The sequence below is a fragment of the Berghia stephanieae genome, chromosome 13, assembly GCF_034508935.2.
Source record: "Berghia stephanieae isolate SIO BIC M18660-M18661 chromosome 13, UCSD_Bste_1.3, whole genome shotgun sequence".
NCBI classification, from domain to species: Eukaryota; Metazoa; Mollusca; class Gastropoda; order Nudibranchia; family Aeolidiidae; genus Berghia; species Berghia stephanieae.
The window spans coordinates 17,782,129-17,807,128 of record NC_088372.1 but is presented as its reverse complement, the minus strand read 5'-3'; the positions used below and the strand labels follow the sequence as shown (position 1 = coordinate 17,807,128).

Sequence of the window (25,000 nt, the reverse complement as noted above, 5' to 3'; positions counted from 1 at the left end):
TTCCCGTATTTTACAAAACACCATCCTAATTTGCTCTTCAAGTTTCAATCTTTTAATCCACTTATTACGCAAGATACAACGAAAGGTCGAAAAAAAAAAATTCCGAAAAAGCGTCCCATATTTTCGCGTTTTTATCCTCTTTGCGGGTCATCCAAATAAATGACACCTTTAAAACTGTATAACTTGTTTATTTATGAATGGATTTTCAAAATTCAAAAACATTTTTACTCAGTGGAGATAGGGCTTGGATTTTAGACAAAAATTTTCCTCAAAAAGAGAAAAAAACATTTTTCATAGTCATTGCTAGAATATGAGTATATATATATATATATATATATATATATATATATATATATATATTTTATATATATATATATATATATATATATATATATAAATATATATATATCCTTTCTTAAAAAATATAGCATTGTGGAGAACATTGTGCTTATTTAAGTCACTAAAAAAATTGATACGGCGCACAACTCTACTGAAAGATTTAAAAATTAGAAATGTATTTTTTACAGATAGATACACAGATAACTTGATTTCCTTTTATAAATTTAAAGTCAGTTAGAAAGTTTGTTGAGTCAAACAGATATCATAAAATATGTACCAACGACGACACTTGACTCCCAAAATCAACTAATTTTGACACTGTAAAAAGTTGACAATTTGCGTCATCTATTTATGACATCAAGTATTAATATTACTTCCGTTGTGTTGTTGATTTAGCGGCGATAAGTGTTGTTATGTATGTTCTAATAGCGTGTATGTTTGTTTGTGTGTGTGTTGTGTGTGTGTGTGTGTTGTGTGTGGTGTATACATGTGTGTGTGGGTGTTGGCATTTTTCAGCAAATCGTGGCATTCATAGTGATATTATTCACTTGATCACATGGAGGTATTTCACTCGCCATTTTGATTCTTTTTTTACTATTAGGGTTAGCTCGAGATCGAGGATATTTCTTTTTCTATTAAGGTTAGTCATAAGTCTTAGTAAAGGTGCTAGGATGTTTGTTTTTCCATAGGTTAAGTAAAGGGGAGACATTCCGAAAGCTCCTACACCCCCAGTATTCTTTAAATTTGTATTTTCACTGTTGATATTTTGTCAGGCATTTATTTATTCAATTTGTCATTATATCTATAAGTATTTTAAAAACTCTAGAACAAACCTTGATAGATTTGGGAAAGTTTAAAATTTCTTAATTTGACCATTGTTTTGATTTTCAGCCGCCTTTTTGATTTGTTGAATATTGAAAGGTAGTGCAAAGCAGTCCGAGAGTTGTTGTTTTTTCTATTAGGGTTAGCTCGAGAGGTTAGTCATAAGTGGTGCTAGGAAGTTTGTTTTTCCATAAGTTAAGTAAAGGGGAGACATTCCGAAAGCTCCTACATCCCCAGTATTCTTTAAATTTGTATTTTCACCGTTGATATTTTGTCAGGCATTTATTTATTCAATTTGTCATTATATCTAGAAGTATTTTAAAAACTCTAGAACAAACCTTGATAGATTTGTGAAAGTTTAAAATTTCTTAATTTGACCATTGTTTTGATTTTCAGCCGCCTTTTTGATTTGTTAAATATTGAAAGGTAGTGCAAAGCAGTCCGAGAGTTGTTTTTTTTTTTCTATTAGGGTTAGCTCGAGAGGTTAGTCATAAGTGGTGCTAGGAAGTTTGTTTTTCCATAAGTTAAGTAAAGGGGAGACATTCCGAAAGCTCCTACATCCCCAGTATTCTTTAAATTTGTATTTTCACCGTTGATATTTTGTCAGGCATTTATTTATTCAATTTGTCATTATATCTAGAAGTATTTTAAAAACTCTAGAACAAACCTTGATAGATTTGTGAAAGTTTAAAATTTCTTAATTTGACCATTGTTTTGATTTTCAGCCGCCTTTTTGATTTGTTAAATATTGAAAGGTAGTGCAAAGCAGTCCGAGATTTTTTTTTTTTTATTAGGGTTAGCTCGAGAGGTTAGTCATAAGTTGTGCTAGGAAGTTTGTTTTTCCATAAGTTAAGTAAAGGGGAGACATTCCGAAAGCTCCTACATCCCCAGTATTCTTTAAATTTGTATTTTCACCTTTGATCTTTTGTCAGGCGTTTATTTATTCAATTTGTCATGATTTTTTTCTATTAGGGTTAGCTCGAGATCGGATGACTTTTTTTTCCTATTAGGGTTAGTCATAAGTATTATTAAAGTGCTAGGGTGTTTGTTTTTCCTATTGGGGTTAATTAAAGGCACTAGGTTTAATTTTTTCTTAGGGTTAGTTGAGGGAATATATTATTAAATATATTATTGGGCCACACAGAAAAATCAACCGAAGATATACCAAATTACACAGACAACGTTGTTTACCAATCTGCCCTCATTAAATGATGGTGAGTACAGTATCGAATGAAAATAGTTCTTTCCCCGCGAAATTTCGGGCTTTTTACTAGTATGTATATGTATATATATATATATATATATATATATATATATATATATATATATATATATATATATATATATTTATATGTATATATATATATATATATATATATATATATATATATATATATATATATATATATATAGAGAGAGAGAGAGAGAGAGAGAGAGAGAGAGAGAGAGAGAGAGAGTCTGGGTGGGGTTCCTGACCTCCCATAGTGGGCAGGGAGGTACTTGCTGTGTCTTCTATACCTCTATTCATGTTTTCCAATTGCTTTCTGTCTTTGTCTTGGAATGAGATTACATATTTTTGCCCTGACTCTGACCGGAGACCTTGGCTGGGAGGAAAACAGTCAAATGCATAGTTATATTTTTCCTTGTAAATCATCTCTCTGTTATGTATTATTACATTTGTTATATTGAATTTATAATGTTAGCATTTCAGTGTATTCCTCTTAGTGGGGACCTGTGTTCGTATCTGGATGAGACTTTTAGGTGATCTCAAACTAAGTACTTTGATGGTATGCTCTTGGAATCTACATTAATTCCTTATTTGTACCATTCCCCTTTCTTATGTGCTTTAAAATTGTAATTCTAGAACTATTTACTATCCCATTTTCTTCCTTTTTACTGGCGCTGATATGACCTAAATGTGTTGTAAGCACCGTAAAACCCTTAAAAACAAAACCAAAACACACACACACACACACACACACACACACAGAGAGAGAGAGAGAGAGAGAGAGAGAGAGAGAGAGAGAGAGAGAGAGAGAGAGAGAGAAAGAAACAGAGAGAGAGAAAGAAAGAAATAGAAAGAGAGAGAGAGAGAAAGAGAGAGAGAGAAAGAGAGAGAGAGAGAGAGAGAGAGAGAGAGAGAGAGAGAGAGAGAGAGAGAGAGAGAGACCGACATGATTATTATTTAATTTGCATAGCCCTATTACCGCATTGACATGTTTTATGGTGGGTTAAAACAAATTTATCAATTTATGGCGTGACACGCCTTTCGATCGGTAGGTTCTTGTTCGAGTCCCATTAATGGTGCTGCAAAGTTGAGTACTTGGAAAACGCTCTTTACTCACACATTCTCAGTTGTAAAATATTGAGCTTATATATTTAGCTTTTATATAGCGCAATATCTCCTAAACGTGCTCAAAGCGCTTTACAAGGGGTCCCTGGTCAACAGTAACATTTAACACGTAGGACGGAACATGCCGATTGTTAGGCGATATTGCAATTTTTCGGACCAAGACAACGCTGTTATCGGCCAGGTACTCATTTTACACCTGAGTACGGTGAGAGAATGTGAGTAAAGAGTCTTTTCTAAGGGCTCAACTATGCGCCGAGCGAGGCTCGAACCCTGGACCTTCCGACTCGAAAGCGAGTGGCATACCACTAGACCACATAGCCGCTCTTTACTAACACATTCTCATATGTAAAATGGCAGCGTTGACTTTGCAGGAAAAATAAAATTCATAGCGGCTCACATGGGTCATGGCTCCATCCCTCATGCCCATTATTATTGATTTTGGCTTGGAACGCATTGTAAGGCGTTTTGAGCACACGTAATTGATATTTCGAATTTTGTTGTTGATATAGTGCGACTATGCGATCTTGTGGCTTTGATAGAAAGTTCCTGGGTTCGAGCCTCGCTCGGAGCATAGTTGAGTGCTTGGAAAAGGCTCTTTACTAACACTCTCTCATCGTTCTCAGGTGTAAAATGATTTCCTAGCCGTTAATAGTATTGTCTATGGCCAAAAAAAAAAATTGGAATATCGCCTCACAAGCGTAACTGCCCTGCCTTACATGTTAAATGTTGAGTTGACCAGGGACCCTTTGTAACGCGCTTTGAGCACGTTTAGTGGATATTGCTCTATAAAAATGCTCAAATGTTCTTTTTATTGTTGTTATTGTTGATATTATTGTTGTTGTATTGTTGTTTTAAATGTAGAGGAGCGGTTGTTGATGAAAGATGAAAGTGTGAGTTGTGAAAAAAACAACAACCGAAAATGCAATTAAAAGAAATAAATATATATAAAAACTGAAGCATATTTGGAATAACTATATTATAGATAGTTCGATGTTGACGTCACTCAGGTCTGTGTTATTGCTTTTTGCCGCGTCCATGAGTAATTCTCACTAAACTCTATTAACCAGAGCATACTCCCGAATAGGACAGAGAAGTAAAAGAGCGAGTTCCGATGATCTGTATTGACGAACCTCGCTTGAAAAATAGATGCCATCACTCTGAAAGTGACGATCAATTGCACGACGTAAGTATCCAGTCCTCCGGAAGAATTGTTTAATTTTTCCTTAGAGATTGGAGCCAGTATATCGACATCACACTTTTCTTCCCTACTATTATCGCTTTGGTACTTTTCCTGAATGGGAAGTTGACGATTCTCAATCAATAAGGCGAATAACTGTTTATGAAGAGTCAGAGTTAATCTTTAAAGAGTTATCTATCTTACAATTGGAAGAAACTGATGCAGTTCAGATAATCTGCAAGCATTACCTTACCTTACCCGGGTTCCATCTCTTTCCAGAGGTCGGATGTCATGGCCTTCCATCCTTCACGGTCCATTGCAGCCTCGTTACAGTCTACCATGCGCCGTCCTGTAGCTTCCTTGATGCCATCTGTCCAGGATTTCCTTTGTCTTCCTCTGCCTCTCTTTCCTTCAATTCTTCCTTCCATTATCCTTTTTTCGAGACTATCATGTCTTCGCATATGTCCAAAATATGACAGCTTTTTGTGCTTCACAGTCAAAAGAAGTTCTTTTTGTATTTGGCCCATTAGGTTGAGGACTTCGATGTTTGTTTTTCTTGCTGTCCAAGGTATTTTCAGCATTCTCCTGTACGTCCACATCTCAAAAGCTTCAATACGTTGTTCTGTCTGTGCGGTTAGTGTCCACGTTTCACAACCATAAAAGAAAATGGACCACACATAGCATTTGGTGCATCTCATTCGTGTTCTGATGGAGATATTTGTGTTGGTGAGGATTGGCTTTAGTTTCATGAACGAATTATTCGTCTCCTGATCTCTTTGTCAGACTTTGCATCGGATGTTACCAACTGCCCCAAGTACGTGAACTCCTTTGCTTGTTCCACTGGACACTCTTCTATTTCTATATCTATGTCTATGGGCTCTTTCTTTTTGTGTTATCACCATTGTTTTTGTCTTCTTCGTATTCATGAACAGCCCCTTTTCTTTACTCTCTTCGTTCACTTTTTAAAGTAGCTTCTGTAGGTCTTCCTTACTTTCCGCCAACAGGACAGTATCGTCAGCGTAACGTAAATTGTTGATGTTGTGGCCACCAAACTTCAACCCGTGTGCTGTTTCTACTTGCCGAAAAATAGACTCTGTGTATAAATTAAACAAGCAAGGAGACATAACACATCCCTGGCGCACTCCTTTCTTGATTTCAATTGCATCTGTTGTATCTGCCTGCACTTTTATCTGAGCCTTTTGCTGCCAGTACAGATTAGCGATTAGAGCCACATCATTCTCTTCCACACCTATTGCCACAAGGTCCTGGATAAGTTTCTGATGACTAACAGAATCAAATGCCTTTGAGTAGTCAATAAAACAGGCATATATGTCTTTTTGGACCTCTAAGTATTTTTCTGACAGGATTTTTAAGTAGAAAATTGCCTCCCTGGTGCTACTGTTCTTTTTGAATCCAGTTTGCTGTTCTGAAATCTCACGATCTACTTTTGACGAGATTCTTTTCAGGATTATTGTCAGGAGGAGTTTCAGTAGATGGCACATAAGACTGATTGTTCTGTAGTCCGAACACTCAATTGCACCCGCTTTCTTGGGTAGCAGTATGAAGATATAAGTGCGAAGGCAAGCATTACACAATAACTAAAATCGGTTAATCCGTAGCCATCGTTCGAAACCCAAAAAGACTGGCATTTTGACGTCATCATTTGTTTTTTGCATCGCCTAGTGAGTTGTCGTGAGTAGTGCTCATGGAACAAGTGGTCCCATTGATTGAACTATTGAATACAACTCACAATTTATTTTCTTTTGTGGCCAAAGACTGACATTTTGATGTCATTTTTTTTTGGTCAGTGTCAGGCTTTAAGTTAACGAAGGCCACGATTAATCTCGTATTGTTACCGAATAAAATAAATAAAGACTTCGTTAAGTCCTAAAATTGGAGGTATTTTTGATCCAAGTTGAGGATCATTTTAACCGGCTATGTCGTCTAGTGGTATGACACTCGCTTTCGGATCGGAAGGTCCTGTTGAGTCCTTAGAAAAAGGCACTTTACTCACATTCTTTCACCGTATTCATGTGTAAAATGAATACCTGGCCGTTAACAACGTTTTCTTTGTCCGAAAAATTGCAATATCGCCTAACTGGCGTCATGTTCCGTCCTACATGTTTAATGTTGCTGTTGACCAGAGACCCCTTGTAAAGCACTTTGAGCACATTTAGTGGATATTGCGCTATATAAAGCTCAATTTTAAAGCTCAATTTTTTTAAACCGATCGATCTTTGAAGGACAACAAATTATTTGTCTCGCTAAAATTTTGAATACGTGATTCTCCAGAGTACTGCAATGTAGCTGTAGGAACCAATGGACGAAATATGGGTGGTATACTAAAATCTATCAACTGAATAATGCTACAAGAAAGTAAGCTCAAGATGATTTGCTGGCAGACTGCATACTTCAAAAAGTAAAACTTCATAGTTTTAGGACCAAAAATTAAAAGTAGTTCCTTCAGTTAAATTTATATATGAATAATTTTACCCTCACAAGGACTTAATAACACTTCAAACCCTTAACATCGTGTCGGATGACATTAATTTTCCTTTTAAATAAGATAAGTTTAAATGACTTAGAGATGCTCATGCAGTTCTAAATATTGGAGCGAAATGTCAAAATTCTACGAATTTTCCGTAGTACATAGTAGGCAAGTCTGCTTGCTGGACTGTGGAGACTGTCACGTTACTGTAGAAAGAGTTTTAAGTCTCAATGGGAATACGCTTCAACAGTCGTAACGTCACTTCCCTCGTAATGACGCATGGTTACTTAGTAACTGGCTCTAAACTATCGGAACATTGGCGGACGTCCTTATGAAATATTTCTCCGACGAGCATAAAAGTTTATCCAAGAGAAAAACATTATAAATATGATCATGTTTTGACTTTTACACATTCTGATCACAAGACATATGAAAAGTTTTAGCCAGAATGAAGAATGAAAAGTACCGATTTTCTTTATTTAGTATCATGACGTGACATCGGAATATTGAATTCAGCGACCATGAGTTGTTATTTTTCAAACCTGTTGTTGACAACGTCTCTCAGTCGTCCTATGAATACTACTCACCATGGTTATATAAACCCATGGCAGGTCGCAAATTCTCACTTGCTATTCTTCGCACAATGCAGGGTTGATTGTGTGAGAAACGTTCTGGGCCAGAAAATAGCAAGGCATATTGCAGGTTACTGTACTGTGTAATTCCGTAAACGGGTGACCAAAATCATTGCATAGAGAAGGCAAATTTATGCAGTGTCAATCCGATCAAAAAGAGATCAATAAAATCATTGAACAGAAGAAGGCAGATCTGTTACTATGCATATGTCCCAATAAAGTTTAACACAGAGAAGGCCTAAACTGTGTTATAGGGTACTGGCCGATTCAGTAACAACCTAAATATAACAGAGAGGAGGCCAAAACTGTGTTATAAAAATATTAAATGTTGGCCGGTTTGGTGACGAATCAAAACGCGACATTTGTCGTAAAATCACATCTCCATAAAAGAGTGTGATAATATAAGATGCCCGTTATAACTTGTTCGGTTAAATATATCCAGTTATAAAAGAAGATAGTGCAAAGCTGTGTGCGTAAAATATATTTGAGAAGAACAGTTATGTTACCAATACTTGTTGGGCCGTGTTTGGTACAGAGTGAAGAAGTATCCACACTACACATCTTCTTCACGAACATTCAGAGCAACGCCACTACAAGAAAACAGAAGAGCAAACCTGAGACGACATCAAGACAAGATTTGTTTGTGTGTACTGTATTGTCTTTAAGCGTTACGGAATAGGAAACGTTTTGATTGTCAAAACGTTTGACATTTTCTTATTCTTAAATAAAGTTATAAATTAATTAATTAAATCATAGGACTTGTTTAATAATTTAAAGCTATACATTTGTTGGGACCTATTGTAATATCATTAGTCCGACGGTGGTTGAAAATGTCATATTTATATATATTTATATATAGGCGACAATGTGATGTTAATTATTATTCCCCCTTATTATTCTTGGGTGATCCGGGAAGCTCAATGGAGAGCGATCTATAGATAGTTCGAAGATGACGTCACTCAGGTCTTTGTCATTGTTTTTTGCCATCCACGTTTATGAGTAATACTCACTGAACTGTATTAACCTGACTATAAACGTTCATGGGTACACACAGTTTTGTGTGTTCGTCCATTATACTTCCGGGTGGCAATGTTATGAGCTTCTTAGCCAAGCGCATACTATCTATATTAACTTTACATGTGCTCGAGGTCATTGATCACATTGCAAAATGTGCTCAAAGTGACCCACATAGTGAAAAGTGCTCACAGCTTTCGAAATATCTAACATCACGATTGGCCATTTTGTTAAGTTTGACACATGTGTATGTTTACAACTTTCATAAACAAAGCAGCGTGTTTACATTTTTCAAGAAAAATCCAATCGTTGTACAGCAACAAAATCATGTGATTAATGACTTGGTTGGACGAAAACCTGAATATAGATCGCGCTCCCATTGGATCGTTTCACACACAAAGAGTTCAAGATCGTTTATGGGTGAAGTCGAATTTTTTTTTCCGACGTCCATGTTGATCCAGCAGTGATTAGGTAGCTGAATCGGTAGCTGTGGTGGAAAGTAATTTGTAGCAGTAGTAGTAGTAGTAGGAGTAGTAGTAGTAGTAGTAGTAGTGTAGTAGTAGTAGTAGTAGTAGTAGTAGTAATAGTAGTAGTAATAGTAGTAGTAGTAGTAGTAGTAGTAGTAGTAGTAGTAGTAGTAGTAGTAGTAGTAGTAGTAGTAGTGGTAGTAGTAGTAGTAGAAATAATGCAGTGCCGAGAAAAGCTAGAACATAACTGATGACCAGTATGAGAATAAGCGAACCCACTTGACATATATAAGTACAAATGTGTATGATACAAATAGACACTCTTTATTTAAATATATTGTACATGGTAATGTGATAACACTGGTCATAATTTACTGATTTCTTAATCTAATAAAAGTTCGTAATCAATAGATATATCGTAAGTCTCACTAAGGAACATTTATTTTATCAATCGACGTAATGTTTATATTACGTTTTATATATCGAAAAATTTAAAAGCTATATTAATACCTTAAAATCATACTAGCACATATCTAATAAGTAAAGTGTGAGGTTATCAATTGGTTAAAAAATAAAGTTAATGTTTTTACAGAGTATTAGCTTTTTCAACTCTCTATATCACGTAAATCGTGACCTTTGGTTCTAGATAACACATTATAACATTTATAAAAATAACTTACAAATATGTATTATTTTTATCATTATATTTGAGCAACAGTGTGTTGTGTATAATAGACTTAACTTGTTTTTATAGATATAAAAGAGTTAAGTCTATTATAACAATAATGAATGCATTTGTTGTCCGATACAGTCCCTTGATTGCTGTCAAACTAATCATTACAAGAACGGAATCAAAGCGGTCTCTCTCTCTCTCTCTCTCTCTCTCTCTCTCTCTCTCTTCTCCATCATATTCTCTCTCTCTCTCTATCTTTCAGATTGTGGCTTATCCCCATGTGTTGGAGTGATTTGTTTATTTGTTTGTTTTTAAGGGTTTTACTGCACTTGCAAAACATTTAGGTCATATCAGTGCCAGTAAAAAGGAAGATAATGGGACAGTAAAACGTTTTAGAATTAAAATTAAAGCACCCAAGAGAAAGTAAGACAAAGGGGAACAGGGAAGAAATAGGGGTTAGATGAAGATTCCAAGAGCATACCACCAATGTACTTAGTTTGAAATAACCTATAAGTCTTATCGGACACAAGCACAGGATCCAACAAAGATGCTTACAACATCAAATGCTTACATTATATATAAAAAATAGCAAATATAATAACACATAACAGAGAAATGATTTACAAGGGGAAAAATTATCGTCTCCTAAAATAATAACTGCATTCGACTGGCTGTTTCCCTCCCAGCCAGGAATCTGGCCAGGGCCAGGACAAACCAAGTAATCTCATTCAAGGACAAAGACATAAAGCATGTTGGAAAACAGATTATAAGGGGATAGAAGTCACAGTTAGGGTCTCCTTGCCCGCGTTGCGAATTGGAGTGATAACGTGAACTCACAGAAACCATCAAGCAGTGAGAAATAATGTTTACTCACGTTGTCCTTATAATAGTAATTCTAGTTTTGGGAACACTTAACCCTCTCCTTACCAGCTATAGGAAATGGTCACATTCGTTACGATACAACTAACATTTCTCATATTCAAATTTCTTTTGTACATCATAAAATTTAGATAAAATGAACAGTGTGTTTTAGAGCATGTTTTGCTAAAGAAATTATGTATCGCATTAATTTTACTGCTATTTTGTCTGGGTGATAGAAAAAATTATTTTGTGTTAGTTGGGTGTTATTTTTTTGGGGAAAACCTTGAAAATGGCTGGTAAGGAGAGGGTTAAGGGACAAACGGTAACAAATGCATTCCGCCAATAGGGCAATGTAGCAGTATCACAGATATGTAAATGACGTATTTTAAAATGAAAGTTCACCTCTCTAGGACTTTGCCAGTTTTGGAGTTTTTAACAACATGAGGGTCTTTTATAATCTATCGATATTTGAAGGACGAGTTTTCTGACCAAAATTTTTAAAATGCGTTTTTTTTTTCTGAGTATGATTGAACAGTTAGAGCAGAAATATGACTTTAAATAACTCAATAATCCTATAAATTTTTGCTCCTTTTCAAAATTGAAAAAAATGTATTCACAATGAGCATGTATTTACATAGATAGTTTTATTCAACTATCATTAACATGAAAAATCTAAAAACAATAGCTTTGATACTACGCCTATAATTTGTCTCAGAAAAAATGTCATAAATAGGCATTGGGTAAAAGAAACCTGGGTAAACTACGGATATAGTCGGTGTTAGGGATTGAGTAAGTTAAAACCATTCAGTAACGCAATTTTAAATTAAATTAATGTTTTCAGACACGCCGACGTGTCATGAATGCCAACTTATCCGAAGTCCAATGTGTATCATTAATAAATAATGACTCTTATTGATTTTACCTGTTTTCATTTGTTAATTGGAAATTCTCGATATGTCCATTCCAACTCCGGTGCGAAGGAAATCTCGAAAAATCTTCCAAGGCTACCATATGTGGTGCCATGATTTTTGTTTTGTTTTGCATCCGGGCGTATAGATGTAATGAAGATGACGTCACTGAGGTTGTTATTGCTTTTTGCCATCCATGTTTATGAGTAATTCTCACTAAACTGTATTAACCAGGCTATAAACGTTAAAAGTTACACATAGTTTTGTGTGTTGGTCCGTTATACTTCCGGATGGAAATGTTGTGAGGTTCTTAGACAAGCGCATACTATCTATAGTTTAAGTGACGTTACGAAATTTGAATACCGATAGTGATTGACCAAACAGTTTTCTCACAATGCCGAATTCCTTTGATCTTCTCCTCATTTGCAATAAAATTATTGACTCAAACTTTAAAATGTTTACAGTAATGCTGTGTTGAGTTAGTGAGATGTGCACACGAATCTCGTGAAATGTAAACCCTTGTTCAGTGATCGTTATCACAACAGAATTCATTGCCTATAATATTGCTTATATATAACATCAAAATATACCGTTAAAAAGAAACTACTCATAAATGTGGATGGCAAAAAAAAAAAATACATAGATAAATTTAAAAAAAAAATCAATAACAAAAACCCAATTGACGTGGATTTCGATCTATTGATTAAAGCAAACGTTTCTGCTTGAAGCTCGAGGAAACGAATAAGAAAATCAAATGGAATGTAATATTTAATTTAAATAACCAAGATATACAACGTGGAGGTTTCAGGTTTCCTCTTTATCTTTTAAACACGACGAATGAAACACTAAAGACGCCATTCTCTCATCTCTCATTAGTCTTTACAGTTATAGATAGAATGAAGTTGACGTCACTCGGGTCTTTGTTATTATTTTTTGCCATCCATGTTTATGAGTAATTCTCACTAAACTGTATTATCCAGACCATAAACGTTCATGGTTACACACAGTTTTGTGTGTTGGTCCGTTATACTTCTGGATGGCAATGTTGTGAGCTTCTTAGCCAAGCGCATACTATCTCGAGATAGTATCTTTAGGATTCAATAGTCTGATGTCACGTCGCCCAGAAACGGCGGTCAGCGTGGATCTAAACAAAGAAAATCGGTACTTTTTATTCTTTATTCTGGCTAGAACTTTTCATATGTCTTGTGATCAGAATGTGTAAAAGTCAAAACATGATCAGATTTTTAATGTCTTTTCCCATTTGGATACGCTTTTATGCTCGTCGGAGAAATAATTCACAAGGGCATCCGCCATTATTCTGATAGTTTAGAGTCAGTTACTAAGTTACCATGCGTCATTAGGAGGGAAGTGACGTTGAAGCGTTTTTTTTTTTATTTTGGTCACGATTCAAGGGACTAAATTTGGTAACAAACGTATTCACTCAATATAAAATAAGCATATCATATCTCGACATGCACCCATATTTCGACTTGTCAAATTGTGTGATTTCAATCCTCACGACAAATGACTAAGTAGTAGTAGTAGTAGTAGTAGTAGTAGTAGTAGTAGTAGTAGTAGTAGTAGTAGTAGTAGTAGTAGTAATAGTAGTAGTAATAGTAGTAGTCGTAGTAGTAGTAGTAGTATAGTATAGTAGTAGTAGTAGTAGTAGTAAGTAGTAGTAATTAGTAGTAGTAGCAGTAGTAGTAGTAGTAAAGTAGTAGTTAGTAGTAGTAGTAGTAGTAGTAGTAGTAGTAGTAGTAGTAGTAGTTAGTAGTAGTAGTAGAAGTAGTAGTGGTAGGACGAGTAGTAGTCGTAGTAGTAGTAGTAGTAGTAGTAGTAGTAGTAGTAGTAGTAGTAGTAGTAGTAGTAGTAGTAGTAGTAGTAGTAGTAGCAGTAGTAGTAATAGTAAAGTAGTAGTAGTAGTAGAAGTAGTAGTAGTAGTGAGCCTCGCAGTCCGAATTATGCTTGCTGAGAATTGTGTGATTCAGTCATGGTCGATAAGTCAATAGCTGCTCTCTCCATCCATGTTGTTAATTGGATCCATTGGTCACGGTCATGGGCCAGAGTTTTGAGGCTGTCAAGATCTTGTTGTGACTTTAGTACGGATGGCACTGCAGTATTTCTTAGTTCTTCAGGGATTAATTCGGCCTCGTCTGAATCCAGAAATTTCTGACATGTAGAGAGATCCTGTTTCAGGGTAGTTACAATTGATGTTGGTCGTCTCCCTACATGAAGGAAATATTCTGTCATTGCAGCTTGGGCTGGGATGTTATCTTGTCGACGTAAAGATGTGACCAAATAACCTCCATCGCTGTTCTTTTATTGTTGTACTCAGTAGTTGGACCCTGCTTTTTCATAGAGATCAGTATTTGTAATTGTCTCTGGCCAATATATTCCGATTACTCGACCTAATTGTTTGCGGTGATATGGTATAAATCGAGACTTTCTAAGTATGTTTTATTTAAAGAATAGCCTACTTGTCGCAATTATCATCATTGTTCGCTAATGTTTTCATATGTAACATTTTGCCTCAAAAGGTATTTTGTCGGGTGGAAAATTTAAAAAAAGGTCACGTCAAACCCATTTTTAAAAAGGCTGGTATGAATAAAGAGAATGTAAGCATAACAGTAATATATGGGCAACTACTTTAAACCTCCATTTCTTTCTAAAACCCCGGGAAAGCGTGTCATGAAACTGGCAGGCCTACTGTCTTATCTTAAAAACCATCTCTAGAAAAAAAAACATCCAATCATCTTAGACAGCATCATACGACGGAAACAGCAATTGTTAGTATTGTTAATGATCGTTTAATTCTTGGAAATAGTTCGTGTTCTTTGCTTAACAAGGTTAATCCCGTTCTTCTTCTCTAACATCTTGACGTTACATGTAAGGGCTGGTGCAGCGCTTGATTGGTTTAAGCCATATCTGGATAATCGTCGACATAATATTATTATTATGATCATAGTGGATGAATATAGATAGTTCGAAGATGACGTCACTCCGGTCTTTGTTATTGTTTTTTGCCATCCGCGTTTATGAGTAATGCTCACTGAACTGTTTTAACCCGACTATAAACGTTCATGGATACACACAGTTTTGTGTTTTGGTCCGTTATACTTCCGGATGGCAATGTTATGAGCTTCTTAGCCAAGCGCATACTATCTATAGGTCTGATGAGATCGCTCTTCTATTAGTTCGGAAAGGGAGGGAAAGGAATGAAAGGAACGATATCACACAGAAGCAAGGCAAAAAACAACCCCCCCCCCCCCCCCCCCCCCAAAAAAAAAAAAAACCTCAGACATGTTATAAACAATCACCCACACACACACATACACTCACCCACAAACACACACACATACACTCACCCACACACACGCACACACATACACTCACCCACACACACACACACACCCACACACATAAACGCTTACCAGTTATTTAAATTTAAGCCTAGTCATGGTTCCCATCCGCAAAGAGCTGCCAACGACACACCAGTTATAAGTTAATCGAGCTTTTATATAGTGCAATATCCACTAAACGTGCTCAAATCGCTTTACAAAGGGTCCCTGGCCAACAGCAACACTTAACATGTAGGTCGGGACATGACGCCTGTTAGGCGATATTACATATTTTTTCGGACAAACTACGTTGACGGCCAGGTACTCATTTACACCTGAGTACGGTGAGAGAATGTGAGTAAAGAGTCTTTTCCAAGGACTCAACTATGCGCCGAGCGAGGCTCGAACCCAGGAACTTCCGATCGGAAAGCGAATGTCATACCACAAGACCACATAGCCGCACGATTTCACAATCCGAAAGTTAGCCATCATTGAGATGACGATTTATACCAGCACCAGTCATTGCATCGCCTCGAAGAGGAATTCATGTGGATAACTTCAACACTATCAAGCCTTCTCCGCCTACGCCATCACTGCCAAACTTTGCCCCCTTGAGGTGTCTCTTGAGTCTTTAGATAAGGGTAAAGTCACTTGAAGCTAAATCAAAACAGTAAGGGGGTGTTCTACGACTTCAAGAATACTTCCTCTTTCAATGTGAGCATGCGTTGTTTGTGTGAGCATTCTCGGTATCCCGCGGGCTCATGCCTCTCTGTAACCCAGGATTTCTCAAATTATATATCCAACTCTTCCCTATAAAATTTTTTTAAAACCAACAAAAAAAAAACCAACGAACAAGCAAACACAAAAATAACAATAAAACCGAACCAACAAGCAAACAATAAACAAAACAAAAAAAAAACAACAAAAAAAAAAAAAAAAAAAAAAAAAAAAAACCCAACAACACAGAGGCAGACAAGGATACAAAGCCAAATTTCAACGCTTTCTCATACAATGTAAAAAAAAAATTATCAACTTCCACCATAATCACTTCCATAAAAAGCATAGACTAAAACTAAATGAGACGCCGTTGAGTATTGTAACAAGCAAATTTGTATCCTTCTGACAGTTTTGTTTATCTATTTATTATCATTATTTTTTTTTTAATTTTGGGAATATCATATGAAAGGGGGAAAAGAAAAGAAGGGTGGAAAATTATTTGACGCCCCAATATGGTTTATGATTTAGTTATTTTTGGAAAAAAAAAACGTTTGGAAGAGCAGAGTAATTCTAAGTAGTGAAGTTTCTAAATAAATGGGATACACACGAGTCAAGGACAACTGTACATTTCCCCAAAAGCATTCGAATGTCCCGATTTTCTCCCTTATTATTCTTTGTTATCATATCATTTCCTTCTTAAAAGTAATTTTTACCTGGAACACGGTTTCTTCGAACTAATTTCATCCAGCAATTGTATGAATAAATAAATAAATAAAAGGTTTCATTTTTTATTTTTATTTTTTATTTTTTGGGGTGGGGGGGGGGGTAATACACCCAGTGATGTGATTTCGACCAATGATGAATTACTGTGACATTGACAGTAACGGAGGTGTCTATTGTGTGTATCTACAGGGGTAGTGGAACTTTGCAGACTATAAAAGTTCATGGTTACACAGAGTTTGTGTGTTGGTCCGTTATACTTCCGGATGGCAATGTTGTGAACTCCTTGGCCAAGCGCATTCTATCTATACAATAATTTTATTTCCCCATAATGTCAGTTTAGTTTTTTGTTCTATAATTGTAAGAATTGAAGTAGATGTGATGTACAAGCAAACAGTATAATGTGCCTTAACTAAGTGGTAATAGTCGAAGTAGCAGCAGTAGTAATAGTGGTAGTAGTAGTAATAGTAAGTAGTAGTAGTAGTAGTAGTAGTAGTAGTAGTAGTAGCAGCAGTAGTAGTAGTAGTAGTAGTATAGTAGTAGTAGTAGTAGTAGTAGTAGTAGTAGTAGTAGTAGTAGTAGTAGTAGTAATAGTAGTAGTAGTAGTGGTAGTAGTAGTAGTAGTAGTAGTAGTAGTAGTTAGTAGTAGTAGTAGTAGTAGTAGTAGTAGTAGTAGTAGTAGTTGTTGTTGTTGTTGTTGTTCTTGTTGTTGTGATGGTGGTGGTGGTATGGTCTACTGAATGGATTCGTTTGCGAGTACTTTCCGAATGAATGGACTTAGCAATTGTCTGTAAAATGAGACTATTGCAGTGTATAATACACACACCGACACCGCCGTCGGTAAAAACACAACATTGAAATGAGGAGAACTTGTAGGAAAATAAAAGGAGGGACCCTGGGGGTGGTTAAAAATAAGAAAGAAAAAAAAAAAGGGGGGGGGGGGGGGGGGGCATAATATATAATGATATTATTATTATAATAACATCATAATACATAAAGTTATTAATTCACCGAAACCAACCGATAACGTCATTGTATCTAAGCACTCGCTAACTAAACAATATGGCGGAAACACACCTCCGCTAAATCTCTTTTATTCTCCATTGTTTACATTCACCCACTTTCAAAATATTTTCAACATGAATGTTGATGCTAAGCTTCAAATCCATTTTAGAGATGAATTTGATCGATATTTTTATTATTTACTTTAAGACATCATGATGGTCCGTTTATGCTAGCTTATCGCAGTTGATTGATTGATAGCTCATAAATTTGTCAAATCGGGGCAAGATTAGAAACCAACTAGACTGAGATTGATCCCTTGATCCCTAATCGGTTGCCCCTTCGTTCTATTTTTGGATACAAATTAGGTCTGGCAACCCAGAACCGTGTCTTGGTTATGTGTGTTATGCCAATATCTTCGAAATTGTCTGAACGTTTATCGCATGGATTTTACTAAGAATGTTATGTGGAATTTCTCAAGAAGGAAAATAATAAACATTTTCTCTTAAGGAAAATACTACAGTGGTGAAATATGACTGGTGGTCCTTTAAATTTGTCACTCCTCAGTCGAGGAGTGGGTGAAGTTCACAAAAATGGACATGAGAAAGTGGAAGTCTTTCTTGAACCAGAGGTGTGTAGAATATCCAAACATACTGTCTAGCTAAGTAAAGATGTAGTAGATTTGATTTAAATTGTGACTTATTTTCAAGACCAACACTTTTAAGTCATAGAACGAAATATATGAGAATAAAGATATTAATTTGATAGATTACATTGCCTTGATTTGTCAGTAAAATAGAATCATTGGTTTATTAATAGATATAATAGATTCTATAGTTATCTACGATATGAATATGAGTTTGTTTTGAATTGGATAATAATACTTTTTTGAAAATAGTTAAACAATATTGAATAGTTTGACAAATAAAAACTATTTATAAAACGGTAGAGTTATCATTTTGAATATGTTTTAAAGATAGTTTTCCATTTATTCACACATTCTTTAACTATCATTTCATCAAGAGATTTACAATTTAAAGTAATTTCTTTTAAAATCTATCTATATGATAAGCTTGAATTAAATGACTGAAACGTGAAGTTTGATTCTTATTAAAATAATATTATAATACAAATTTCACAATAATGATTCTTTTAAGAAAGAGTTTCCAGTTAAATCTTATATATTTCTGAATACTTTACATTCTAATTTAAGACTAATGTTTCCAGCATGAAAAATTAGATCTTGCAAGGAAACTTACAAATGAACTTTATATCTAAAGTAACAGTTTAATGCAATTAGAGTAACAGAAATTTGAAAAATAAAAACAAGGCAATACAAAAAAAAAAATAAAAACACACACACACTCACACACTTAAACAACACACACATACACACACAAACACAAAACAAAAAAGCAGTTGCTGGCAAGTTTAATGCAAACTCTGATGATTTTCAGTGTAATATCTGTATGCAACGCGAAGTTTATTGATGTTATAAATTATTATAAAAATTACTCATCATAAAATTCTTCCATAAGTTTTTCCTTAAATGCTGTCTGCATTAATTTTTATTTTTTAAAACATATATATATAATGGAAATATTTCTCTTAGAAATATCGTAGATTGAAAAACCTCCAATTGTTTGATTTTGTTCAAAAGTTGCACAAGATTACAGAAAGTAAATGATAGCATCTTCGTTGCAGCTGCAATAATATATAATGTACCACCCAAACTTGCTGTTATGTACCAATCTACAAACTCAAACATGTTCGAATATTCATTTGCACCCCACAATATCAAAGACTGGAACGCTCTTCCTGAATCATGTGTGAACACAACAGATTTAGAAATATTCAAATGAAGATTATCAAAAGTCTTCAGCATAAACACCAACAATGTCTGTCACATTCAACAACGCTCTCCACCCCCAAATACAAATACTCAGAATTGAGTTGACTTCGAGTAACATTCAGTTTCAGATTCAGGTGTTGAGGTGGACAAAAAGATGAAAATTTTGACTGAAGTTGAAATCATTAAAATATAGAAATCTATTTTAAAACATTTTTTTAGAAAGTTAATCCCTTTCCTTGATTTAAATTGATTTTTATTATGTAGTCTTCAGTTTTCCTTCACAGTTTCACATCGACATAATTCCAGATCAAAACAGTAGGTCACAAATATAATGTAGACCTTCAGACCCATTAAGTTCATGGAGCCTGAGTTTACCCCAGTTTTTATAGCGTGAAACGGACAATAGCAATTGCTTGCTACCTTTCGGATAGAACGCTATTCTATTGCAAAGTACTTTCCACCAGATCTAACAGATCCAGCTACCCAATCACTCGTGGGTGGACAGCAGGGTCAGGAATAAAATCTTGCTTGCACCCAGGAACGATCTCAGTCCCTTCGCTAGTGAAGTGAGTGCTCTACCAACTGAGCTATCCGGACCCCCTGGATCACAAATATAAACCAAATAAAAATCCTTGCTGCTGCCTAAGATTTTTTTTTGGAATAGGCACATATGGTTACTTTGCTAAAGATATGATGCTCTTCTCTAAACCATAGATATTTTTTTTTCTCTACAGGACTATCACAATTTCTCCAAGAATGTGGACAGATTTTACCTCCCGCCCATTCACTCTTCATACCCATCATTCCTTTCCTCCACACCTGGATTTACTGCTAGGTCCTCTCGAGAGGCTCAAGAATTCAGGGTCCCAAAAACGTTTACAACAAGAAAAGGAGCACTCTTGCTTTTTTCAGAAGACTTGGCACAGAGGAATATGGAGCGTGCTGCAAAACGTAAAACAATGCATCAATCACAACATTCAAGTCTCACTCCAAGTACAAGTTTAGACACTCAGGTAATTCTTTTTTCGTGTGGTTTGTGGTCTTGTGGTATGGCTCACTTTTGGATTGGAAGGGCGAGGGCTCTAAACCCGCTCTCTGCGGTGTATAGTTGAGTCCTCGGAAAAGTCTCTTTACTCACATTCTCTCACGGTACTCAGATAAATTTTTTAAAAAATAATTAATAAGTGAAATTCCCTTTATTCATCCCCAAGGGGAAATTTGTCTGTAGGGTCTATTCCAAGGGAAGACAGGAATAACACAGGCATCAGTCACAGTGAGCGCTGCAAAGTGAGCTAGGGCGAGGTGACTTGCTCAAGGCCACACAACGAGGCGGGTAGTCAAACTTGGCACCCTTTGGGTATGAAGAAATGTGAGTACTGCTGAGTCACATTGCCAAGTGTACCTAAGCATTAACAGCATTGTCTCTGTTGGAAAAATAATCGTAATACTGTGGAACAGGCGTCATGTCTCGTCCTACACGTTTAGGGTTACTGCTGGCGGGAGACCTCTTGTATAGCGATTTGATCATATTTAGTGCGTTACATAAATGCTCTGTTTTTAAAAAATAATTTACAGTCTTTAATTCTTATGATATAGCATAATCCCTATTTAAAGCACAGACCCCATTAACTCCACACATCCTTGCTTTTCTCAAACAAACAAAAAAGAAAAATGAAATACAAAGCTATAAATCTCAGGGAAAGTAGAAGGAACTGGAATCATAAGTTTTACATTGATGTCACTTTGATTTTATACGTAATCAGCATTAATTTTCTTTTTCTTTTTGCTTTCCAGGTGGATTTGAAAACTGTTGAAGACCTAGCTCATTCCATTTTAAAATATGGATCACATGTGAGTATCACACTGAATTTAACTGGTTGAAACTAAGTACAGTCAAAGCTGGTATTTGCAACCACTTTATCAGAACAGCGGCTTAATTGGAAAGATTTGTCTGCAACTTTTTTTTTTTTCTTTATAGCTTCTATTGTTTAATTGTGATGTGTGTCGGTTAACTGGAACGATTTCAGAGCTTTGGCAAATGTTTTTTTGTCAAAGTAATCAAAAGACATGAAAATAGAAAAAAAGAAGAATTGGATCATCCTGTGTCTTTAAGGGAACAAAAAAAAGTCGGTTATATAACAAAGCAATTTTTAGGGCACCTAAATTAACTTAAATGTATTGAACATCTTGCTCTCACAGGAATGATAGAAGGTAAAAAGAGCAACGGTAGAAAAGAATATCATATCTGAACAGTTAGTTTGAACTGCTGGGTGACAAAGAAAGAGAAGAGTAATATTAGTTTGTTGATGTTATCTGATCAGAGAGATGAATGGCATACCATGATCACCGATGTCTGGCACAGATTTGGTACTTGAAGAAGAAGAATAAGGCAATAGCATTGGATCTATCACCAACCATTCTCTTTGATATTGGAAAATTTTATATTTTAGCCATTTATTTACTAGTCTTGGGGAACAACAAAGGATTACTGAGATTGCTGGTAATGATGCAATGTTTGATTTGATTCCAACGAGGAATGCCACATTTATTAATATTGTATAATTTGTAGTGGATTGTTTTTTAACAGGACTTATGCATCCTTGATTATTTTGGCCTCTTTTTGAGATGAAGGTATAGTGGCAATTCGGTATGACTGTGAAGTTGCAAGACATGGCATCACATTCTATTTCATCATGACAACGCATAAATTTTGGTGCGAAAAAAAAATGGCAAAGGGTTTTGAGCCCAAAATATTCCGTTTTTGGTATTTTGTTCTTTTTTAAAGCTGTTATATTCATTTTTGATCATTACTTTTTACAGTTCACAGCTTCTAGCAGCTAAGTATCAGTATTGAAATTATCATTTAATATCACATCGATATGTAACAAGACATTTCCACATTTTGTCACGTATTCATCCATTCAATAGACTTAAAATAAAGACCTTAACGACAAGCATTCAAACAATACATGTTTAACTAAATTTATTTTTAAGTGTCAATTAATTAATCAAAGAACTTAACTTCTAATTATAATAATAATAAATCTAAAATTTCATTGATTTGGCTAAAGAATCTCAAAGAGATCTCAAACTTTTAAAAAACCCGATTTGCATACCTCCCTCAAATTTTTTCCAACAAATGTAAGTTAGTCTATCAAGGTGAATAAAGGCACATAAAGGTCTCTTGTTAAGTAGTTATATAAATTTGTTTGATTGATTATACTTATAAGATATGAAATATTATTTTGGGAAAATTATGAACCACATTTTAAATCTAATGGTCTCGATTACTTGATAGTTCTATTCAAATCAGTCAGTTGCTCTTCTATGTGCTTGGTGAAAAGTATTTGGTTATTAGATGAGATATAGAGTTATTTTTAATTAAATAAAAGTCTGTGACACAAGAGTATGGGGTTACTAGGCAAAGTATGGTATTACATGATGGTTTATTAGGTGGACACCATGGGATTGTGCTACATAATACTCAATTCCCCCTTATTTTAAAAATTAAAGGAACAATATACAGTTTACACATGTGTTTTTTTTTTTCTTTTCTTGAAAAATCAGGACAGAGCAGAAGATAAAGTTTGCCTCAAATTCTTACATGCAAGGAGGGACAACTTTGACCGTCAAATTAGGCCAGGTTTTTCTGCAAAGAGATATCTCTCGACCTGGACGAGGACCTGGGATGATACAGTCTTTGATAATGTCATAAAACAAGGTGAGGCCATAGATTTATACTGATTGTAAAATAACTTTTTATTGTGTGCACATAAGTTGATTTTGGCATAAAGGTAAATCACACATAATTAATAATGAAAGAAATATATCTACCGCCTCCCGAAAAAAAAAAAATGGTCTGAGTACTTGTGAAGTATAGGGTAGTATATAGTCTTTTTTACTGAGGATAATACAAATACTTGAGCATTTATATAGAGTGATATCTACTAAACATGCTCAAAGTGCTTTACAAGGGGTCCCTAGCAAACAGCAACACTTAACATGTAGGCCAAAACATGATGTCGATTAGGCAATATCACAAATCTTTTCGACACAGAGAATGCTGTTAACGGCCAGATATTGATGAGAGAATATCAGTAGAGAAATCTTTCCAAGGACTCAACTATGCATCAATCAGAGCAGGACGCAAGCCCAAAACCTTCTGATCAACGACAAGTGTCATACCACAGGACCACAGAACTATTTGTAACATAGGATTTTGTTTGTTTGTTGCTTTAGGTCTCTTCCAACACAATTGAGGTTATATGAGAGACCGATAACATAGGATTGAAATAATTGCAGATTAACAATGTAAAAGAAGAAAAATTAAAATAAATAGAAAACCGAAAAGAGCAAAAAAAAAAGAATAAGGCAAAACACATTCATATCCTGTTGGTAAGAAATTGAAGTATATTTTTTTTTATATGAAAAAAAAATGAGCTTTTTTATAGCGCAATATCCACTAAACGTGCTCAAAGCACTTTACAAGGGGTCCCTGTCCAACAGCAACATTTAACATTTAGGACAAGACATGACGCCTGTAAGGCGATATTATAATTTTTTCGGACAGAGACAACGCTGTTAATGGTCAGGTGCTCATTTTACACCTGAGTACGGAGAGAGAATGTGAGTAAAGAGCCTTCTCCAAGGACTCAACCATGCACAGACCGAGGCTCGAACCCAGGACCTTCTGCTCTGAAAGCAAGTGTCATACCACTAGACCACATAGCCGCACATTTGAAAGAAAACAGAAGTTCCAAAGAATTAATAAGATAGAGTACTCGCTGGATTCTAGCTAGCAGTATGATATGCTGGAGCAGCTGGGTTGCTGAATGTATTGGTGCGGCTATGTGGTCTATTGGTATGACACTCGCTTTCGGATCGGAAGGTCCTGGCTCAGCACATAGTTGAGTCCATAGAAAAGGCTCTTCACTCACATTCTCTCACCGTATTCAGGTATAAATGAGTACCATGGCCATTAACAGCGTTGTCTCTGTCCGAAAAAAATTGTAATATCACCTGACAGGCATCATGAAACTTCCTACATGTTAAGTGTTGCAGTTGGCCATGGTCTCCTTGTAAAGCGCTTTGAGCATGTTTAATGGATATTGTGCTATATAAAAGCTGAAGTTTTTTTTGGTTCTTTTTTTTATAAGCTGAAGGTTACCCCCCATGAGCATTGGATTTCGGCATACTCAGATTCTAATACCCTTTTTTTCATCTTTTGACAGTGTACTGGAATCCAATGAGTACTGTACAAGGCCATGAGTTGTTTTTTTAAAAATTGTTTGGGGGGGGGGGGGGGGGGTGTTATGGTACTTTTTGCTATTTTGATTATGCCGAACTCTTGTTCTTATGCTTAATTTTTTGCTCAGCAGGTCAAAGGGAACCCCATTTTTTATTTCATCGAGTTTGTTTAGGCTGTTCGGTGTTATTTTTTTGTACAAACATTCTTCCAATATCCATCATGGCCTATAGCCAGTTATCTATTTACCTTCTTATTGATTTGGGTAAAGAGTGTGAAGCGCCTTAATAAAGGGCAAGAGTTTTGCAATAGTTGCCATCCCATTCAATTACTGACAATGTTCAAAATGACTTGACTTTATAGCGAGACAAGCCATTCCATCCCGTAGATGG

The 25,000-nt window shown here is 35.5% G+C and overlaps 1 protein-coding gene across 1 annotated transcript; it reads left to right on the top strand.

The window, feature by feature from the left end:
- Positions 1–17,808: 17,808 nt before the first annotated feature.
- On the top strand, positions 17,809–23,107 carry LOC144959225 (uncharacterized protein KIAA2012 homolog). The gene is made up of 4 exons (XM_078891766.1): positions 17,809–18,142; positions 20,098–20,376; positions 21,158–21,214; positions 22,931–23,107. Exons 1-4 carry the CDS (start codon positions 18,044–18,046, stop codon positions 23,105–23,107), a joined length of 612 nt encoding a protein of 203 aa, XP_078747892.1. The 5' UTR covers positions 17,809–18,043.
- The last annotated feature ends 1,893 nt before the right edge of the window (positions 23,108–25,000 follow it).

Excerpts from the sequence above, each read along its gene's own strand:
- LOC144959225 (XM_078891766.1), top strand. The coding sequence starts at position 18,044 with ATGACTGGTGGTCCTTTAAATTTGTCACTCCTCAGTCGAGGAGTGGGT. Across the intron at positions 18,143-20,097 it reads AAGTCTTTCTTGAACCAGAG|GACTATCACAATTTCTCCAA; the intron begins GTGTGTAGAATA and ends TTTTCTCTACAG. Across the intron at positions 21,215-22,930 it reads TTTTAAAATATGGATCACAT|GACAGAGCAGAAGATAAAGT; the intron begins GTGAGTATCACA and ends TTGAAAAATCAG.